A 16,620-nucleotide genomic window follows, 5' to 3' on the forward strand; every position below is an offset into this window, starting at 1 on the left:
CCTCTAGCATTAACAAGAGAGGAGGTGCCTAGTCTTACTACAACTTGATATGCCATGGATGGTTGATATCCATGGGAGGCCTGCCATTTTCTGAAGAGAAACAGAGGAGTGGATGGGGGCGGGGGGAGGAGAGAGGGGAAGTAAGGGAGGGACTGGGAGAAGGGGAGGGAGGTGAAACTGGTCAAGATGTTAAAAAATGACTAAAAAGAAAAAAGAAAAATATATTCTAGGGAGTGTTTCTCCTGACTTAGGACATATAAGCTGTGTTTGAGAGACTACCAAGGTTGTACCTCATACTGGCAGCCAAAATTGGTAGTGTAAGAGTCATTCAGGTGGTACTGGTTTTGAAGTCATGAAGGGATCATGGATAGCAGCTGAGGCTTGTCACTAGGAAAGACCAGGAGAGGCCACTGGTGAAGGTGAAGGTGACACCTCAGTAGCAATTAAAGTCCCAGTATTAAGTTGGTCATAGAGAGAAGTTGAGGCTTAGCACCATGAAGAAAGCCTAGGAAAATATATTGGTGAAAGTACACCCAGTTCCAGCAGAAACCTAAGCATTTTGAAGATGCCAGTACCATGGAGCACCTGCCAAGCACAACAGTCATAGAGTGGAGCTGGCCTGAGGTTTGAAGACAATCTATGTGGGTGTCAGAAAATGGAGCTTGAGAAGTTAAGTACTTTGGAGGAGCCCAGAAGATGGTGAGTGGATCCAATACCTTGGACACTGAATTATTTGTACATTGGAGTTTAGTTTTGCTTTGTTAAGATTGTAATTATGTCCTGTTTTTTTTCCCTCTTGAAGTAAGAAAGTATTTAGTTTATTTTATAGGCACCCACAGTAGAGAGACTTTGGATTTTTTAGCGGCTGTTCTTGTTTAATGTTTGAACTTGTAAGACTGTGAGACTTTTAAAGTTTGTACAATGTTTTATACTGTGATGCTAACATTAATGTGTGGTCTTGAGGATAAACAAGAAAGGAAAGGTTGCGACTTAACAGGGGTTTGTTGCTATGTCCAGTTGACAAGGGGTCAGTTGTGCTGGATAGTTTTATGACAACTTGACTCAAGTTAGAGTCTTTGGAGAGGAGGGAGTCTTAAGTGAGAAGATGCCTCCATAGCATGGGGCTGCTGGCAAGCCAGAAGGACATTTTCTTAATTAGTGCTTGATGTGGAAGGACCATCCTTGGGCTGGTGGTTGTGGGTGCTATAAGGGAGGAGCCTGAGCATATCAGAGGGAGCAAACCAGTGAGCAGCACCCACCATGGCCTCTGCATCTGTTCCTGCCTCCAAGTTCCTGCCCTGTTTGTGTTCCTGTCCTGCCTACTTTTAGTGCTGGACGACAGTGTGAAAGTATAATTTGAATAAACCTTTTCCTCCCCAGCTTGTTGTAGTCATGTGCTTCATTACAGTAATAGAAACCCTAACTAGGGCTCTTGAGTCTCCAGTCTACTCCCAGACTCCAGTTGTGGAATCCCCCAGAGCAATCACAGTTCCAACAGTATTCTCAGTCTGCAGGCCTGCATAGACCCAGCAATTCATCCTAGGTGCATTCTAACCCATTTGTTGTCCTTATGGAAGGTACTCTTCTTTCTTCTCATTATTTATGTCTTACCATATTTGTTCCTCTTTATATCAGTTTTATGGTTTGAGAGCAGTTTAACTACAGTGAAACCATTTTTTTCTCTTATTGAGTAAAAATATTTTCTACCTTGTAAATACTTCACTGTTTATTCAAAGAAGCTATTCAAGTGGCTTCTCAAAGACTTTTCTGGCTATTCCTCTTTGTTTCTCCAAGAAGATACAGTTTCTCGATGCTCCCAGAAACTTTAGTGCATCTTTCATGACATCTTATCACATTAAGATTTTGCAAAAGTGTCTCTTCATTATCTGAGCCCTGGAGGGAAAATTATATTTGATCCTCCTTGTTAGCCTCAATAACTACACAATGTCTTGCACAGAACAGGTGCTTAATCAATATTTGATGAATTCATTTGACTTATTAATCAAACTGAAGAACAAGAGATTACTCTGCAATTTAGTGCAGGTGAGAGGAAGCCATGGCAGTTCCTGAGAAGGGTGATGGAGGGTCACTCATGCTCTGGGCCCCCATTCCTGCCCAAATATAAGGACGGCAGCTTGTTAGTCCTGATGTCATTCCTGAGAATTCTGCTTGAGTTGGCCCCAGGAGGACAAGCAGCAGAACCCAAGCTTTGTGGTTCATGCCTCATGCGTTTCACGCTGCTGCTTAGTGGGTCTGGGCAAGTGCTGCTCACTATACATGTTCTCATATAAAGAGCTGCTACTTGAGAAGTTTAAGATTTGTGTCATTGAGAGAGCCAGTATATTTGCACAGGAAAGAGTTTTCTGACTTACCTCAGCTTCTGGCATCTATCTATCTATCTATCTATCTATCTATCTATCTATCTATCTATCTATCATCTGTCTTCTAATTAAGTTTTACCAGTTAGAGATACACTTGTATAAAAAGTGAATGCATCAAATGAAGGTCTTTACAAGGCGGAATTCTTAGGATTTCTGAGGGAGAAGCAAGTTTCATATATGATTGCCGGGATTTAGTAGATTTTAGGTACTACAAGTCCTCTTTGGAAAGGAATGACAACAGCAACAACCTAGATGCTAATGTCGATGCTCCTGCACACGTGGTTGAGACATCTGCACAGAGAGGTGCAGTGTCCAAGCAGAGGGGGTAGGAAAGGAGGGAGGGATGCAGTGTGAGTGAGTACAGACAAAGATTGGCAAGCCATTGGGTGTGAGAAGAGGGAAGAATTTTGAGACTTGCTGAGTATGTACTTCATAAAGAGGTTAGGGTAACTGGATATGGCATCTACAAACTATGGCACAGCTAATATTTAACTTTTGGATTAACTTACAAGTGAAATGGAGATGTGGAATTCAGTTAACACATTCACAAAGTTTAATTCTATAGAAACAACTCTATTGTCTGGGTTGTAATCCTTGCATTTGTTACCTTTGCACAGGGCACACTTGCTGACTGGGTGGATGAGGAACAGGCTAAGAAATTGATGAGGCAGGCAGCAATCAGAGACTGGGCTTCTTGCTTTCCCTGGACAGACTTTCCAGCACAGTAGCACCATCAAATTTGCATTTAAAATTTTTTTCTGGCCTATAGTGTGTCCATTTGACTTCTTTTTCTAGGCGTGAGAGAAGAATGGCATTAATACAGTTCAAAAAAGTCAGTTTAAAATGGGTTTACGAGGCTAATAATGCCTGTGTGATTTCTTTCTTCTGATTACTTACAGAAGGGATGTGATAGGAACTCCCCATGCAATTCTTGCTGTACGTCTAACTGAACTTATAGAAAACAAAGAGTGACGTGTTTTCCTTGAATTTATGACCATGGTAAGGCTTTGGTTATAAAGCCTCTTCTGTTGTACATACTTCTTCATATGACATGTGCTTCTCTGCATAATTAATGCAGGATTACACTGTAGGCCCTTCCTGTCACCTGTGCATGATTTACTGACTTTTTAAAGTGCTCATAGTAAAAGCTAGAAGGAATAAAGCAATTCAGTTCCACATGTTAACTGTAAATCGTTGTTTTTACACATATATTTGTATTTTCAGCTATTTTAATATTTTAAAACAAAATTGAAGGGGAAGTAAACCTATGTCTGTTTTGATCCCAAGTGTGGCATAGAGAAGAGGGCAGGATGTTTACCACTTAGATGTGAGAAAGCAGGATGTTTTTACACTTAGAAGTTGAACTGCTTTGTCGGGGAGCTTGGTGAGAAACATCCTTGAACAGACTGAGAGGATATTTAAATAACTTACTTTTTTTCCCCAAATTAAAATAAAAATAATTTAAAAATAAATTGTATATATTGTGTATATTTTATTGAAAAGTATAGTGGAATAACAACCAATGCCAAAGGAGTTGATAAATTTCTACACAATAAAGTTCTTGGAAGGCAGACTTGTACAAGAAAGTTTGTTCTAGAAATAGCAGACATTCCCCTCAAACACCGAGTCATTTATTCTGTCAAGTCCCCAGGCAGCAAGGGCCACAGGCTAGTAGATAGCAGGGAAAATATTGACAGCATTGATGCTTGTTCAGGTGGAATTCACAAAGCCATACTCTACGAGGGCTGCCACGTGGCACTAATCAAATTCTTGATAAAGTTGTCCCAGTGAAGGCAGGGACACTGTTTAGAGAAGAACGGTTACCATGGAGACCACAGAGAACAGGGCAGAGCCTTGGCAGCTCCCCTTTCTTAGTATCTTCCTGAGGCTGATAGTTTCCTTTCCAAGATCGATTCCTGAGACTATCAGATCTAAAGAAACATTGCATAAAACATTTAACATTATTTTCTGGGCCAGGAAATTGATAACAATCCTAGGAGTTCTGACAAACTGGAATTCATCCTCTAATACTTAAAAAAGATAACTTCTTGAACTTATTGATCTAGATTATTTAGGAAAGGTAGTTAAAAAAACAATAGACTATGGACTACACGACTTGAGTTTGGTCCTCAGAAGCCAAGTCAAAAAGTCTGCAAATGGTGGCATGTGCTTGTGGTCTTAGCACTGGGGAGGCAGTAGGGTCCCTGAGGTTTGCTGGTGATCCATCCTAATCTGATTTGTGCGCTTTAGCTTAATGAGACATGCTGTCTCAAAGCAGGTGGATGGCTATTCTGAGGAGATGCCTTTCATTGTCCTCTGTCCTACACATCACATACCCAGCTCACACTCAAATATTTACTGCACACATACCTACATAAAATGTAGAATAATAGGGCTTTTGCCATGGTATAGTTATCTATTTCCTAGATAAGAGAAGCATGGGAGAATGGCAAAGTTGAAGGATCCAGAGGATCCTAGAAACCTACAATAAGAACATTATGATAGGCAGATTTGGGCCCAGGGGTCCCTCTTAAACTATGGCACCAGCCAAGGACAATACAGGCTGTAAACTTCAAACCCCTACCCAGATCTAGCCTATGGACAGAACATTCTCCACAGTTGAGTGGAGAATGGGATATGACTTTCTCACGTACGCTGGTGCCTCACATTTGACCATGTCCCCTGGAGGAGGAGACCTGGTGGCACTCAGAGGAAGGACAGCAGGTTGCCAAGAAGAGACTTGATACCCTATGAGAATATATAGGGGGAGGTAATCCCCCTCAGGAACAGTCATAGGGGAGGGGAGTAAGGGGAAAATGGGAGGGATGGGAGGAATGGGAGGATACAAGGGAGGGGATAACCATTGAGATGTAATATGAATAAATTAATAAAATAAAATAAAGCGAATACACTTTTACAAAAAGAAAAAAGTGTAGAATAGTTTATAAATAAGCAATGGTATTGCAACAGGCTTATTTTTTCCTTCAAGTAGCAGATTATGCTGTTGTTGGGTGGCGGTAAAGGTAGAGGCTACCCTCTCGTTCCTTCTGGTTAACACCTACAGAGTGTTAACTGTTGACTCCAAATTCATGACCTGAAATTTGAGAATGTGTCATAAGTAGCATGACTTTCCCTCTGCTTCATGAAGCAAGAATATATCCTTTCATATAAGACGTGCCTACTATTGACTGTATAAGGATTTAAGCATGTGGTTTTTATGTGAACATTAATTGGCCATCTCTAGGCAAAACAAAACAAAACAAAACTCTGAGCACATTCTGTATAGGAGACACAGCGACACTGTTCATGTATATGAAGGATATAAAGGACGCTGTGAGTATCCCACCTAGGAGCAGTATATTGACTATATTTGCCTGAGTTTGCAGAGTCCTGAGCACTAATTTTTTTATTGAATAAAGCACTACAGAAACTCATAATCTCTGAGATACTTAATAATATTTTAAGAGTTTTCACTTTTATGAATGATATCTGTACATACTTTTATAGAACAATGAAAATATTGTATAAAGTAATAAATGAATCTGTAAATTATAGTGACACTTTAATATGAAGCATATTTGTAAAAATGTAAAAACAATAACCACAAATACTATTTAATACCATTTATTGAACCAGTTTTTGATGTCTGCAGCAATATGTTCTTCCTAGATAGAATGTTTCTGAAGCTCTCTCATTAATTTTGAGCTAAGACAGCGCCTTCTCAGATTTATTACAAAACACTGTATGTGCAAGAAAGAACGAGAAGAAAATTGTTAATATTCTATGGAAAATCTTTCATCCTGGGCTTTGTTTTAGTTGCTTACAGTATGCTTGAGACAAAAAGGATAGGAGGAAACAAAGCTTGGAATAAACCACTGTCTGCATCCTGTGGGAACTCTCCCCCCCTTCCCCCGCCCCTGCCACCATGACAAAGTTTCTCTGTGTAGCCCTGGCTGTCCTGGACTCACTTTCTAGACCAGGCTGGCCTTGAACTCACAGAAATCCACCTGCCTCTGCCTCCCTGAGTACTGGGGTTAAAGGTATATGCCACCACACCCAGCTTCCTGTGGAAACTTTAGTCTCAGGAGGAAGTAAGGCCAAATAGTATACATGCACACACACATACACACACATGCACACACACATGTATTTGCACACACATAAGCACACATACTAGAAAATTCAGACACACACAGAAGCACACATGCATATATGTAAACATACAAACACGTGTGCACACATAAGCATGTGCACATAGACACATGATATAGACAGAAATTAGAAGAGATGTTTATTACATAATTAAACAGGCGTTAGTAAAGCAGCTATCAATGAGTTCGAGGTGACCTTGCAGGGTCTTAAATACAATGTGACTGTCTCTGAAGTAGATGGAAAAACAAACAGACAGACAAACAAAAACCAAACCACTAGCCAAGACCATTCAGATCTTCGAACAATATAAGCTTCTTGACAGTGACTAATGTGAATTTGAATGAACACCCAATTCCCAGTCTTGAGTAATGACCACCCTTCCATTAATTCTTCCTACTGACTTGGCAGAGTCTGCTCTGCTTCTGTGCTGTGTGGGTGTGGAGGGGCAGACTGAGTGGTACTGAGTGCTCCTGTGCTGTGTGGGTGTGGAGGGGCAGACTGAGTGGTACTGAGTGCTCCTGTGCGGTGTGGGTGAGGAGGGGCAGACTGGGTGGTACTGAGTGCTCCTGTGTGTTGTGGGTGAGGAGGGGGGCAGACTGAGTGGTACTGAGTGCTCCTGTGCAGTATGGGTGAGGAGGGGCAGACTGAGCAGTGCTGAACACTGAGTTCAGAGTTCCTGCTCTTCAGATCCCTGTTCCTGTTCCTTCACTTACATCCCAGCTGTTGATTTTCTAGCTTCCAGAAAGTTGGGGAGTCTACTGGACTTTAGTCAACTTATACATGGAATATGGTCAGATCCAGAGCCCAAGATGGGAGCCTAACTGCGTGCTTTCCCTGTTTTCAGATGTTGCCTGTTTCCTAGTGCCTTTCCTTTTCCGCTCATTTCTGTGGTTTTAATTGATTCATTTGTCTAGGTTTAATTCATATACATAATTAATGCATATGGCTAATTAAATCAAACTTCTTGAATTGTACAGACACAATTTGTCTCCACTTTGACAGAGGGACTTAGGCACCCATGTGTAAAGTCTCTTTAAAGTTCTGAAGTAAAATAAAATAAAATGGTGTGGCTTTGTCCTTATTCCAAAAATCTCGTTGCTTGTGAATTAGCTAGCCATCTCAATGTCGCAGGCGATCGGATTGTGTGGTAGATGCCTTTCTCACGGTGATGCAGAAAACAACTGTGGTCTCTGACGACCTGAGACCTTTGACCTTCAATTCACATTTAGGTTCTGCAGAAGAATTAAAGCGTTGTTCTCCAGGCCCTGGCACATACCTTAGTGCATTTAGTTTTTGTGACTGGCTAGTTCTGAAGCAATCATTGCATTGATGGAATACAACACTATGTTTAAGCCCGTGTCCTATACTGTCTGGAAAGCCAGGAACCAGAGACAGGATAGCATACAGACCTAGGGTATAACCAAACAGGTCTAGTCAAAAAAAGCAATGCTATGATTCATAACGACGTTCTATACTTATAGATCAGTGGCTTCCCAGTAGGCATTGGACAGGCTCCCTCTAGCAGCAGGAGAGAGTGGGTGCAGAGACACACAGCCAGACATTATGCAGAGTCTAAACTGGAGGTCTCCCTTTGGTCCCTACAGAAGGGAACAAAGATTGTGGAGTCAGAAAGGATGGAGGATGCCAGGAGAACATGGCTCATTAAAACAAATAAGAGAGGCTCGCATGGACTCACAGAGACTGAAGCAGCAAGCGCAGGGCATGTGTGAGTCTGTACCAGGTCCTCTGTGCAAATGTCGTGGATGTTAGCTTGGTCTTCTCATGAGACTCATAATCTCGTGGGATGGGGTTATCTCTGACTTTGCGTGCACTTTAGATAGGTTTTCTCCTATCGAGTTACCTTGTCCAACGTCAGTATGAAGGCTTTCACCTTGTCTTATTTTATCTTCTTTTGTTCTACTTGTCTCTCTTGGAGGCCTGCTCTTTTCTTAAGAGGAAGCAGAAGGGAGTGAATCTCGCTCGGGGAGAGGGGAGGCAGTAGGAAGCTGAGAAGCATGAAGGATGGGAAAGTGTGTTTTGGATATATTTTATGAAAGAAGAACTATTTCAATAACAAATAGTGATTGCAAACTCTTCAAGGCATTGATTTTATAAAATTTATGATTTTTCACAAGACAATTTCTCATGTGTAGCCACTAGATGACCACTGGAAATCTTGTGTCAGGGACTGAGTATGTCTCTGCAAAAGTCATGTTAAAGCATGCTGAAGTGGCTGTGTTGGAAGATCTTGACCTTAAGGAGGCAATTAAGGTCCACAAGCAGGGACCTAATGAGTCTGAATGCTGCCCTGCCCCATGAGAAGAGGAAGCAACTTTCAAATGTACATGATTAGTAGGTACAGGGAGATGATGCCGTTCGTTGCCAGGGAAAGACCAGCTGTGTTGGTAGCTGGATTTTGGATTTCTTCTCTTAAGAACTGTGAGACAAGGCATTTTCATCCAATAAAGATGATAGGACTTCTCTGCTAGCAGATGAATATGTTTTAAAGCAGCTATTACTTTATTTAGTTTATGCATCAAAGCATTTTTTATTTTTCTAAAGATTTATTTTACTTTAATTGTGTGTGTGTGTGTGTGTGTCTGTCTGTCTGTTTGTCTCTCTTTCTCTCTCTCTGTGTGTGTGTGTGTGTGTGTGTGTGTGGTGTGCGAGTGCATACACCCGGGTGAGTGTGCACAGGTGCACATGCCCACACATGGGAAACGTACGCGGGAATGCAGAGGCCTATGGCTAGAAGGATCATATCTTCTGGAGCTGCAGGGACAGGAGAGTGTGAGTTTCTTGACATGGCTGCTGAGAACCAAGTTTCTGTCCTCTATAAGCACAGGATAGACTCTTAACAGCTGAGCTGTCTCTCTAGGCCACAAGCCCTCTCTTTAGGAGGCCCGATTTCCTCTTATGGCCATGACTGGGGCACTGGGACACCCTGCTCTACACTGAATTACTATTTGTAGGCCTTTCCCAAGACACTAGGAAATATACTCCATAAAGATAAAAGTTTTGGTGGTTTTTATTCATACTCCAAATTTAAGATTACAGGGTTTTACTTAATCTTGTTTTTATTACATTTGTATCTCTTCCACATGAACAGAGTCCTACCTTCCAAGAATGTAGGGTAGAACTAAAGATAGAATTTGAGTATTGTACAAACTCTCGTTTAAACCAATAGTAACACAACGCTCTCAGAATAGCATGAGATGTGGTTTTAAAATCTCCTTGTCTCCTATAGGACTCACATCTCTTTTTAATTTTGTTGTTACTGAATTTCCAATCCTTTCTTCCTTTTGATTTTCCACAGTCCTCCTTTTTCCTCCCATTTCCTTTTACAGCACTCCCTGTGTGTCACTGCCCCTGCATTTCTTCCACATGACTCTTCACACAGAAGTTGTTTCTCATCTTCATTCTTCCCCGAGTACTGTCACCTGAGTTGCCAGGTTTTCTAATTTAATTCATGTCATTCCTCTGTGTGGTATAGCATTGTCTTTTACTGGATCTGCAACAACACAGCTACCTCTCTACTCCGATTCTTGGGGAACCCCTTTCTGAAGTGTGCTCTTTGTGAGCGCTGTTCTCTGTCCCTCGTTTTATTATGATGAGTATGTATGAGATTTGATATCAACATTTTCTGTTGCTCTTTTTTTTTATTTGAACATTTGTTTAAAGACATGCTCATAATAGCTTTTCTAATTTTAAGTAATTCTTTTTCTATTGTTCTGTGTAAGATTTCATCGTATGGCTGCTTGAGCAGACGTGATGGTACAAGTCAGTAACAATAAAATTGTGAGACAGAAACAGGAGGATTGCCATGAGTTTGGGACCAGTCTAGTCTACATAGAGAATTGTAGAGAATTATCTGAACACTGTCATGAGACCCTGTCTCAAAAGTCAAAATGGAGAAATAAATAAATAAGGAAGGAAGGAAGGAAGGAAGGAAGGAAGGAAGGAAGGGAGAAAGCAACCAGGCAAGCTCAATGATGTGATTATGTGTTTCTGCATGTCCTCGGTTGATTCATTTTCTTGCTTTGATAATTAGGCTGCCCAACATTTTGGCATTCTAATAAGACATTACTGTGTACAGAGTTCACCTTCTAGAACATTCTTAACTATTCATGCCACATGTGGCTGGTGCGCTGCCAGTTGGAAAACTGCATAGCCTTTTGCCTACTTTTGTTTCTTCTGCCCACTTACATTTTGATTCTACTTCTAGAGCTTTTCTATCAAGTGTGTTTTGTCCCAGGCAGCTTTAGCAGAGTTTGTCAGGTCAGGACTGCTCTGTTCATTGCTGCCTCCCTTGAAGGGGTTGTCACATACATTCCTAAACTGGTCAGCTGTGTTTTCCTGTATCTGTTTGCCACTGCTGTGGTCTGTTCTTTATCAGCTGTTTCCTTTGCCGCCTCCTCCCCCCTAGATCCTGATATTGCAAAGATCTTGTGGATGTTAGGTTTTCCTTTCTTGTTTGTAGTTTAAAGCTTGGGAGATGTCATATTATATGGTGCGTTTTGAGAGGTTTTGCTTATTTGTTTTTTCTGTTGTTTATTTTTTTGATTTTTTGTTTTGTTTCATGTTGTAGATTTCGAGACAGGGTTTCTCTGTGTAGCCTTGTCTGTCCTGGACTCACTTTGTAGACCAGGCTGGCCTCGAACTCACAGAGATCCACTGGCTCTGTCTGGTTATATGTGAGGATATAGTAACAGTTAAAAGCCACACAGTTACCACGACTGTCTTAGCAGAATGTCTCCCTGTGCTCCTGGTTAACATATTGAGCATGTGCTTCAGCAGGCTGGTGGCTGTGAGTGTTTTCTGTTGGGAACAGAGAGGAATTAACCAACCCGTTGTTCCCAGATGATAACCTACAGTAGTCCTGGCTCTCTTGGCTGACAATTCCTTCGGTGAAGTACTTGGTATTTTATGTTTAATTTTGTTTTGTTGTTAGCTTTCCCTGCAGAGTTTGAATGTGCTGTTCAGGTGCAGGACACCTGCTCTGAAGCCTGGGCTGTCTTGCCATTCCAGAGGATGTTGGGAGTATGCCATAGTCCTTGAAGCCAGGCTTTGATATCTTTAAAAGAAAGAAAGATACTTGCTGTTACCTGTTGTATGTGTTTGTGTTCTCTCTGGCTTTGCTTTCTTCTGATGCCTGTTTTATTTACAGTAGGGGAACTGCAGTGTGGGCTTTGTTCTTAACAAGTGTCTTACCATACACTTCCTACTTGCACTGTGAGCAGGGACCGTCTCATCTTTCCCTGAGGATTTAATTTACTTTAGAATCTTGTCTTTTTTGGACAGACATAAGAAGACAGACATAAGAAGAAAGGGATGGTTCTTTTTTAAATCAAATCTTGTTCTCTCTCTCTCTCTCTCTTTCTCTCTCTCTCTCTCTCTCTCTCTCTCTCTCTCTCTCTCAACATTGATACTTCAATTTTAAGTTGGTGATAGTGATTGAAGATGCTCCAGCACACAACAAGAAAATTTGCTCAACCATGTTCATAGCAGCCTTATTCATAATAGCCAGAACATGGAAACAGCCTAAGTGTCCCTCAGTAGAAGAGTGGATAAAGAAACTGTGGTACATATACACTATGGAATACTACAAAGCTATTAAAAACAAGGAATTCCCGAAATTTGTGGATAAATGGATTGAGCTAGAAATGATCATAATGAGTGAGTTAACCCAGAAGCAGAAAGAATCAAATGGTATATACTCACTTATATCTGCATACTAGCCCAAGGGGCATGTCCCACAAAAGCCTTCACTTACCAGGAAACTGGGACAGAGGGGAAGGCATCCTATTGGGACTCTAAATGAGAGACGCATGGGAGAATAGCAAAATAAAGGATACAGAGGGTCCTAGAAATCTACAAGTAGAACAATATGATAGGCAGATTTGGGCCCAGGGGTCCCGCTCAAACTAAGGCACCAGCCAAGGACAATACAGGAGGTAAACTTTAAACCCCTTCCCAGATCTAGCCAATGGTCAGAATATTCTCCACAGTTGAGTGGAGAGTGTGATATGACTTTCTCACGTACTCTGGTGCCTCACATTTGACCATGTCCCCTGGAGGGGGAGACCTGGTGGCACTCAGAGGAAGGACAGCAAGTAGCCAAGAAGAGACTTGATACCCTATGAGAATATATAGGGGGACGTAATCCCCCTCAGGAACAGTCATAGGGGAGGGGAATAATGGGAAAATGGGGAGGGGGGGAGGAATGGGAGGATACAAGGGATGGGATAAACATTGAGATGTAACAAGAATAAATTAATAAAAAAAAGTATACAACTAAAAATTAGCTGGCATTTGAATTGTGTTATCATAGTTAGCTTGGAATTTAGCTTTATGTTGCTGTTATAAAATTTCAAGATTGTAAATGAAAGCTTCAGTCAGTGCAGACCCTTGATAACAAGGGAAGGCATATCCACCGAGAGATCAAGTACACCCATGCTGACTGGGAATTGCTGAGTGTAACGAATTCTCTCCTACATGTTTAAAATAGCAGTGTGAACAATTTGCAGCATCTTTCTAATTGTAGTTTCCATCACTTAAAATTGGACAAAGAGGCAAATGACTACTCTATAACTATATCTTAGACTATTTTATTTTGAATAAATCTTGTTTGATAGTTCCTAACCTTAAATTTATTATCTTGCAGCTTTCCAAACAGATGCTCCCTTTCTAAGTAGAGAGAGGAAATGGCCAGTTATGTTCATAAACCAACCAATTATAGGTTTAAGACTTGCTTTCCTCTTCGTAGAATAATGGTGGCAATTATGACCTGGGAATCAACTTGCTGGTTTCCATGCTTCAGCATTGCTATTTTGTAGTCTGTTGGTGTGTGAAACTGGATAATTATGTTTTTTTCCTCTTTCCTTCCTCCCTCCATCCCTTCCTTTCTTCTTTCCTTTCCTGAGACAGGTTTTTCCCCTATGCATCCCAGGCTAACCTGGAACATACTATGTAATTCAGACTCACTTTGCATTTGGATTCTCCTCCTGAGACAGGTGTGTGCTACCCAGCCCAAATAATATAAAAGATCTTTTTTTTTTTCTGAGGGTTTGGAGATTAAACTAGGGTATTGCATGTACCAGGAAAACACTCTAACCCTGAGCTATATCCTCAACTTCAAATAGTGAAATTTGAAGCCTCATTTAAACTCGATTTCTTTGTACATGAGATGTGACAGTAATGGTATATATGTCATAAAGTTGACATGAGGATTAAAGGACATAATACATAATGTTATTGACTGCTTATGATATACTGTGCATGTCCTGGGTGACTGGGATAATTGTCAAGTGGAAAATGGCCCAATTGGAACTTTTCAGTGTTAGTGGGAAAGCTAATTAATTAGGTATCACATAAAAGAATATAAAATTTTAAGCATGGTAATTACAGTGGAGACATGTATGTACCCTTATAGACATATACTGAAAGGACTTGAGCTGTCTGGGAGGTTCTGAGATCCCTCCGGAAAGACGAAGCACATATCTAAAGAACTGTGTGTAAGAATGAACCAGAGAGTCACACAGAGGGAATAAGAACCTAGTGAGCCTGAGGAACTAAATGAGGCCAGACTCTGAAGGGAAGAGCACAATGGTTTATGGTCCTGGAGATGCATCTGGGGAGGGAGAAACAGAGAAAGGTGGGGTCTTAGTCATTACTCTATTGTTCTGAAGAGACACTATGACCAAGGTAGCACTTTTGGGAAAAAAAAAAGATATTTAATTGAGTGTTTGTTTGAAGTCTTGGAGGTTAATGTGCTGTAATCAAGGTGGAAGCATGGCATGTAGATGTATGCTGGAGCAGTAGCTAAGAGCTCCATCATGGAGAGGGGGAGAGGGAGGTGGGGGAGGGGGAGGGGGAGGGAGAGAGAGAGAGAGAGAGAGAGAGAGAGAGAGAGAGAGAGAGAGAGAGAGAGAGAGAGAGAGATGGATGATTTAAAAAGAGCCTTCCCTTTCTTCTTATGTCTGTCCAAAAAGACAAGATTCTAAAGTAAATGAAATCCTCAGGGAAAGATGAGACGGTCCCTGCTCACAGTGCAAGCAGGAAGTGTATGGTAAGACGCTTGTTAAGAACAAAGCCCACACTGCAGTTCCCCTACTGTAAATAAAACAGGCATCAGAAGCAGTGTATGGTAAGAATTTGCTTTTGTATAAGGCTAGGGAAGATAAAGGAAAGAATGCCGACCTAATACCTATGTGATGTCTATAAATATTTGATGTTTCTTAGCTTTGTAAAATGCTCAGATACTTTCATTTGTTGTTTAACTTCAGCAAACGGATGCCAACATTATGAGAGTTGTTGGCACCCCATGTTGGCTGAAAGAAAAGGGTAACTTCACTTGCATTGTCTTTTTTGAGAACTTTCATAAAGAGCCTTCAGACTATCTCTATGAATGTGGAGGAAGAGGTGTTTCATTGGCCCAGTGCATATGTGCGTATGTGTGTGCATGTGAACATATTTCATTTTTACTCATTTCAATAATAACATCAATAAATGCAGAGCTAATGTGGGAGCTCGAAGCATTATACGTCAAAAAGAAAAAACTGTTATTAGGCAATTCAAACTTGTAGTGAGCATTACATAAAATCCAGGCATCCTAAACTATCAACGCTTTGTGCTAAAATTGAGTGCAAAGAGAAATACCTTTATGGAGCAGAATGGTATGTCTCTAGGCATCTCAAGGATACTGGACATTATGTGGTAATAATGGATGATAGATAAATTTTCTGGTAGCAAATGAACTTGAGAATCAATTTCTCACACTGTTCACAAACCTCTAGCATACAGTATTGGTCATAATGTTTGCTATGTAATATGCCATGTTTCTTAAATACACTGATAGTCACCGTGGGAAATACCATTTGTTTTTCAGGACCTGAACTTCAGGTTTGCGTATCCAAAAACCCAACATGCTGCACCAGGAAGATGGAGGAGAGGTACCAGATTGCAGCTCGGCAAGATTTGCAGCAGGTGCTTCAGACATCCAGCTCAACATTAAAACTGCTAATATCTCGAAACGCAGCTGCTTTCCAAGGTAGATGGATTTGAGTTCTGGCACTAATGACTAGCCCTATTATGCCATTTACTTGTGATAGGAATATTGGCAAACTTGGCTAGCTCTTTTCTTTGTAATTGTGCATCATTCTGGTATAAAATGAAGTTTGATTTTTTTTAAGCCATTATAAATTATGTATGGCGCTTTCCTCAGTGAATATTGAGGATTAACAGAAGGAAATGTTGTGTTATTGAAATAATCTACTGGAATGTAAACCTTTATAGAGGTCTTCCAACTTCCCATGATTTTCATTTTACCTGATCATCATTTTACCTCAGTGGAAACACACACTTACTACATCCCATGCTAAAAAAAGTACCATGAATACTTTTTTATGGTACCATAAAGGGCCCATGTTTTTTACCTGGATAGTCATAGATTTATTTTTAAAGATATGAATTGAAGAACTGTGTGTCTTGAGTTTTGTCCTGGCAACTGGTCATACAATTTTTGTAAGAATACAGGTTTGATGTTTTAAGTGCATCCAAGAGTGGTAAATAATAAAGTAGGATATATTAATTGGTATTTCAGGGTCAGCTAACTTCAGAATTCATCTCTAACTGAAACAGCATATTGACATATGAAATTAATGAATTATGAAATTATTAGACAAATTATTAGGATAGATGGCCTTTTCCTTACCTTAGACTTTTCTGTAATATTTCTTATTATTGTAAAAAACAGCTCAATTTGTTTTCTTTCCGATAAGGCATTAGCTATTGTCACTATGATTAAAATGAAAACAACTTCCCTTATATGGCTTTTAAGCCAGTTTGCAGCTTCTGAGAGGCTTTAGAATATAGTTTTATTTCTGTTATGAAATTTACTTATGAGACATTGTGGGGAGAAATTTATTGGTATGCAACTTAAACAAAGATTTGTGATTGAACTAGCAAAATTAGAAGTGTAAGTAATATGATTATTTGTCATGATAATGACAGCATGTGATATAGAAAATTTATTTTTCATGTGGGCAGGAAGTAGAAAAGGCCAAGCCAAATAGGGAGTTTCTGGTTG

General features: G+C 40.5%; 1 protein-coding gene across 1 annotated transcript in view; it reads left to right on the top strand.

Annotated features, from left to right (window-relative positions):
• LOC127202262 (glypican-5-like) overlaps nt 1–15,822 on the top strand; it is a 34,395-nt gene extending 18,573 nt beyond the window's left edge. The window contains exon 2 of the mRNA XM_051160958.1: nt 15,421–15,822. Coding sequence (XP_051016915.1) covers nt 15,421–15,596 — 176 coding nt within the window. The 3' untranslated portion in view covers nt 15,597–15,822. The remainder of the gene's footprint in view (nt 1–15,420) is intronic.
• Nucleotides 15,823–16,620: the final 798 nt, after the last annotated feature.

Source organism: Acomys russatus, chromosome 18, assembly GCF_903995435.1.
Source record: "Acomys russatus chromosome 18, mAcoRus1.1, whole genome shotgun sequence".
Lineage (NCBI taxonomy): Eukaryota > Metazoa > Chordata > Mammalia > Rodentia > Muridae > Acomys > Acomys russatus.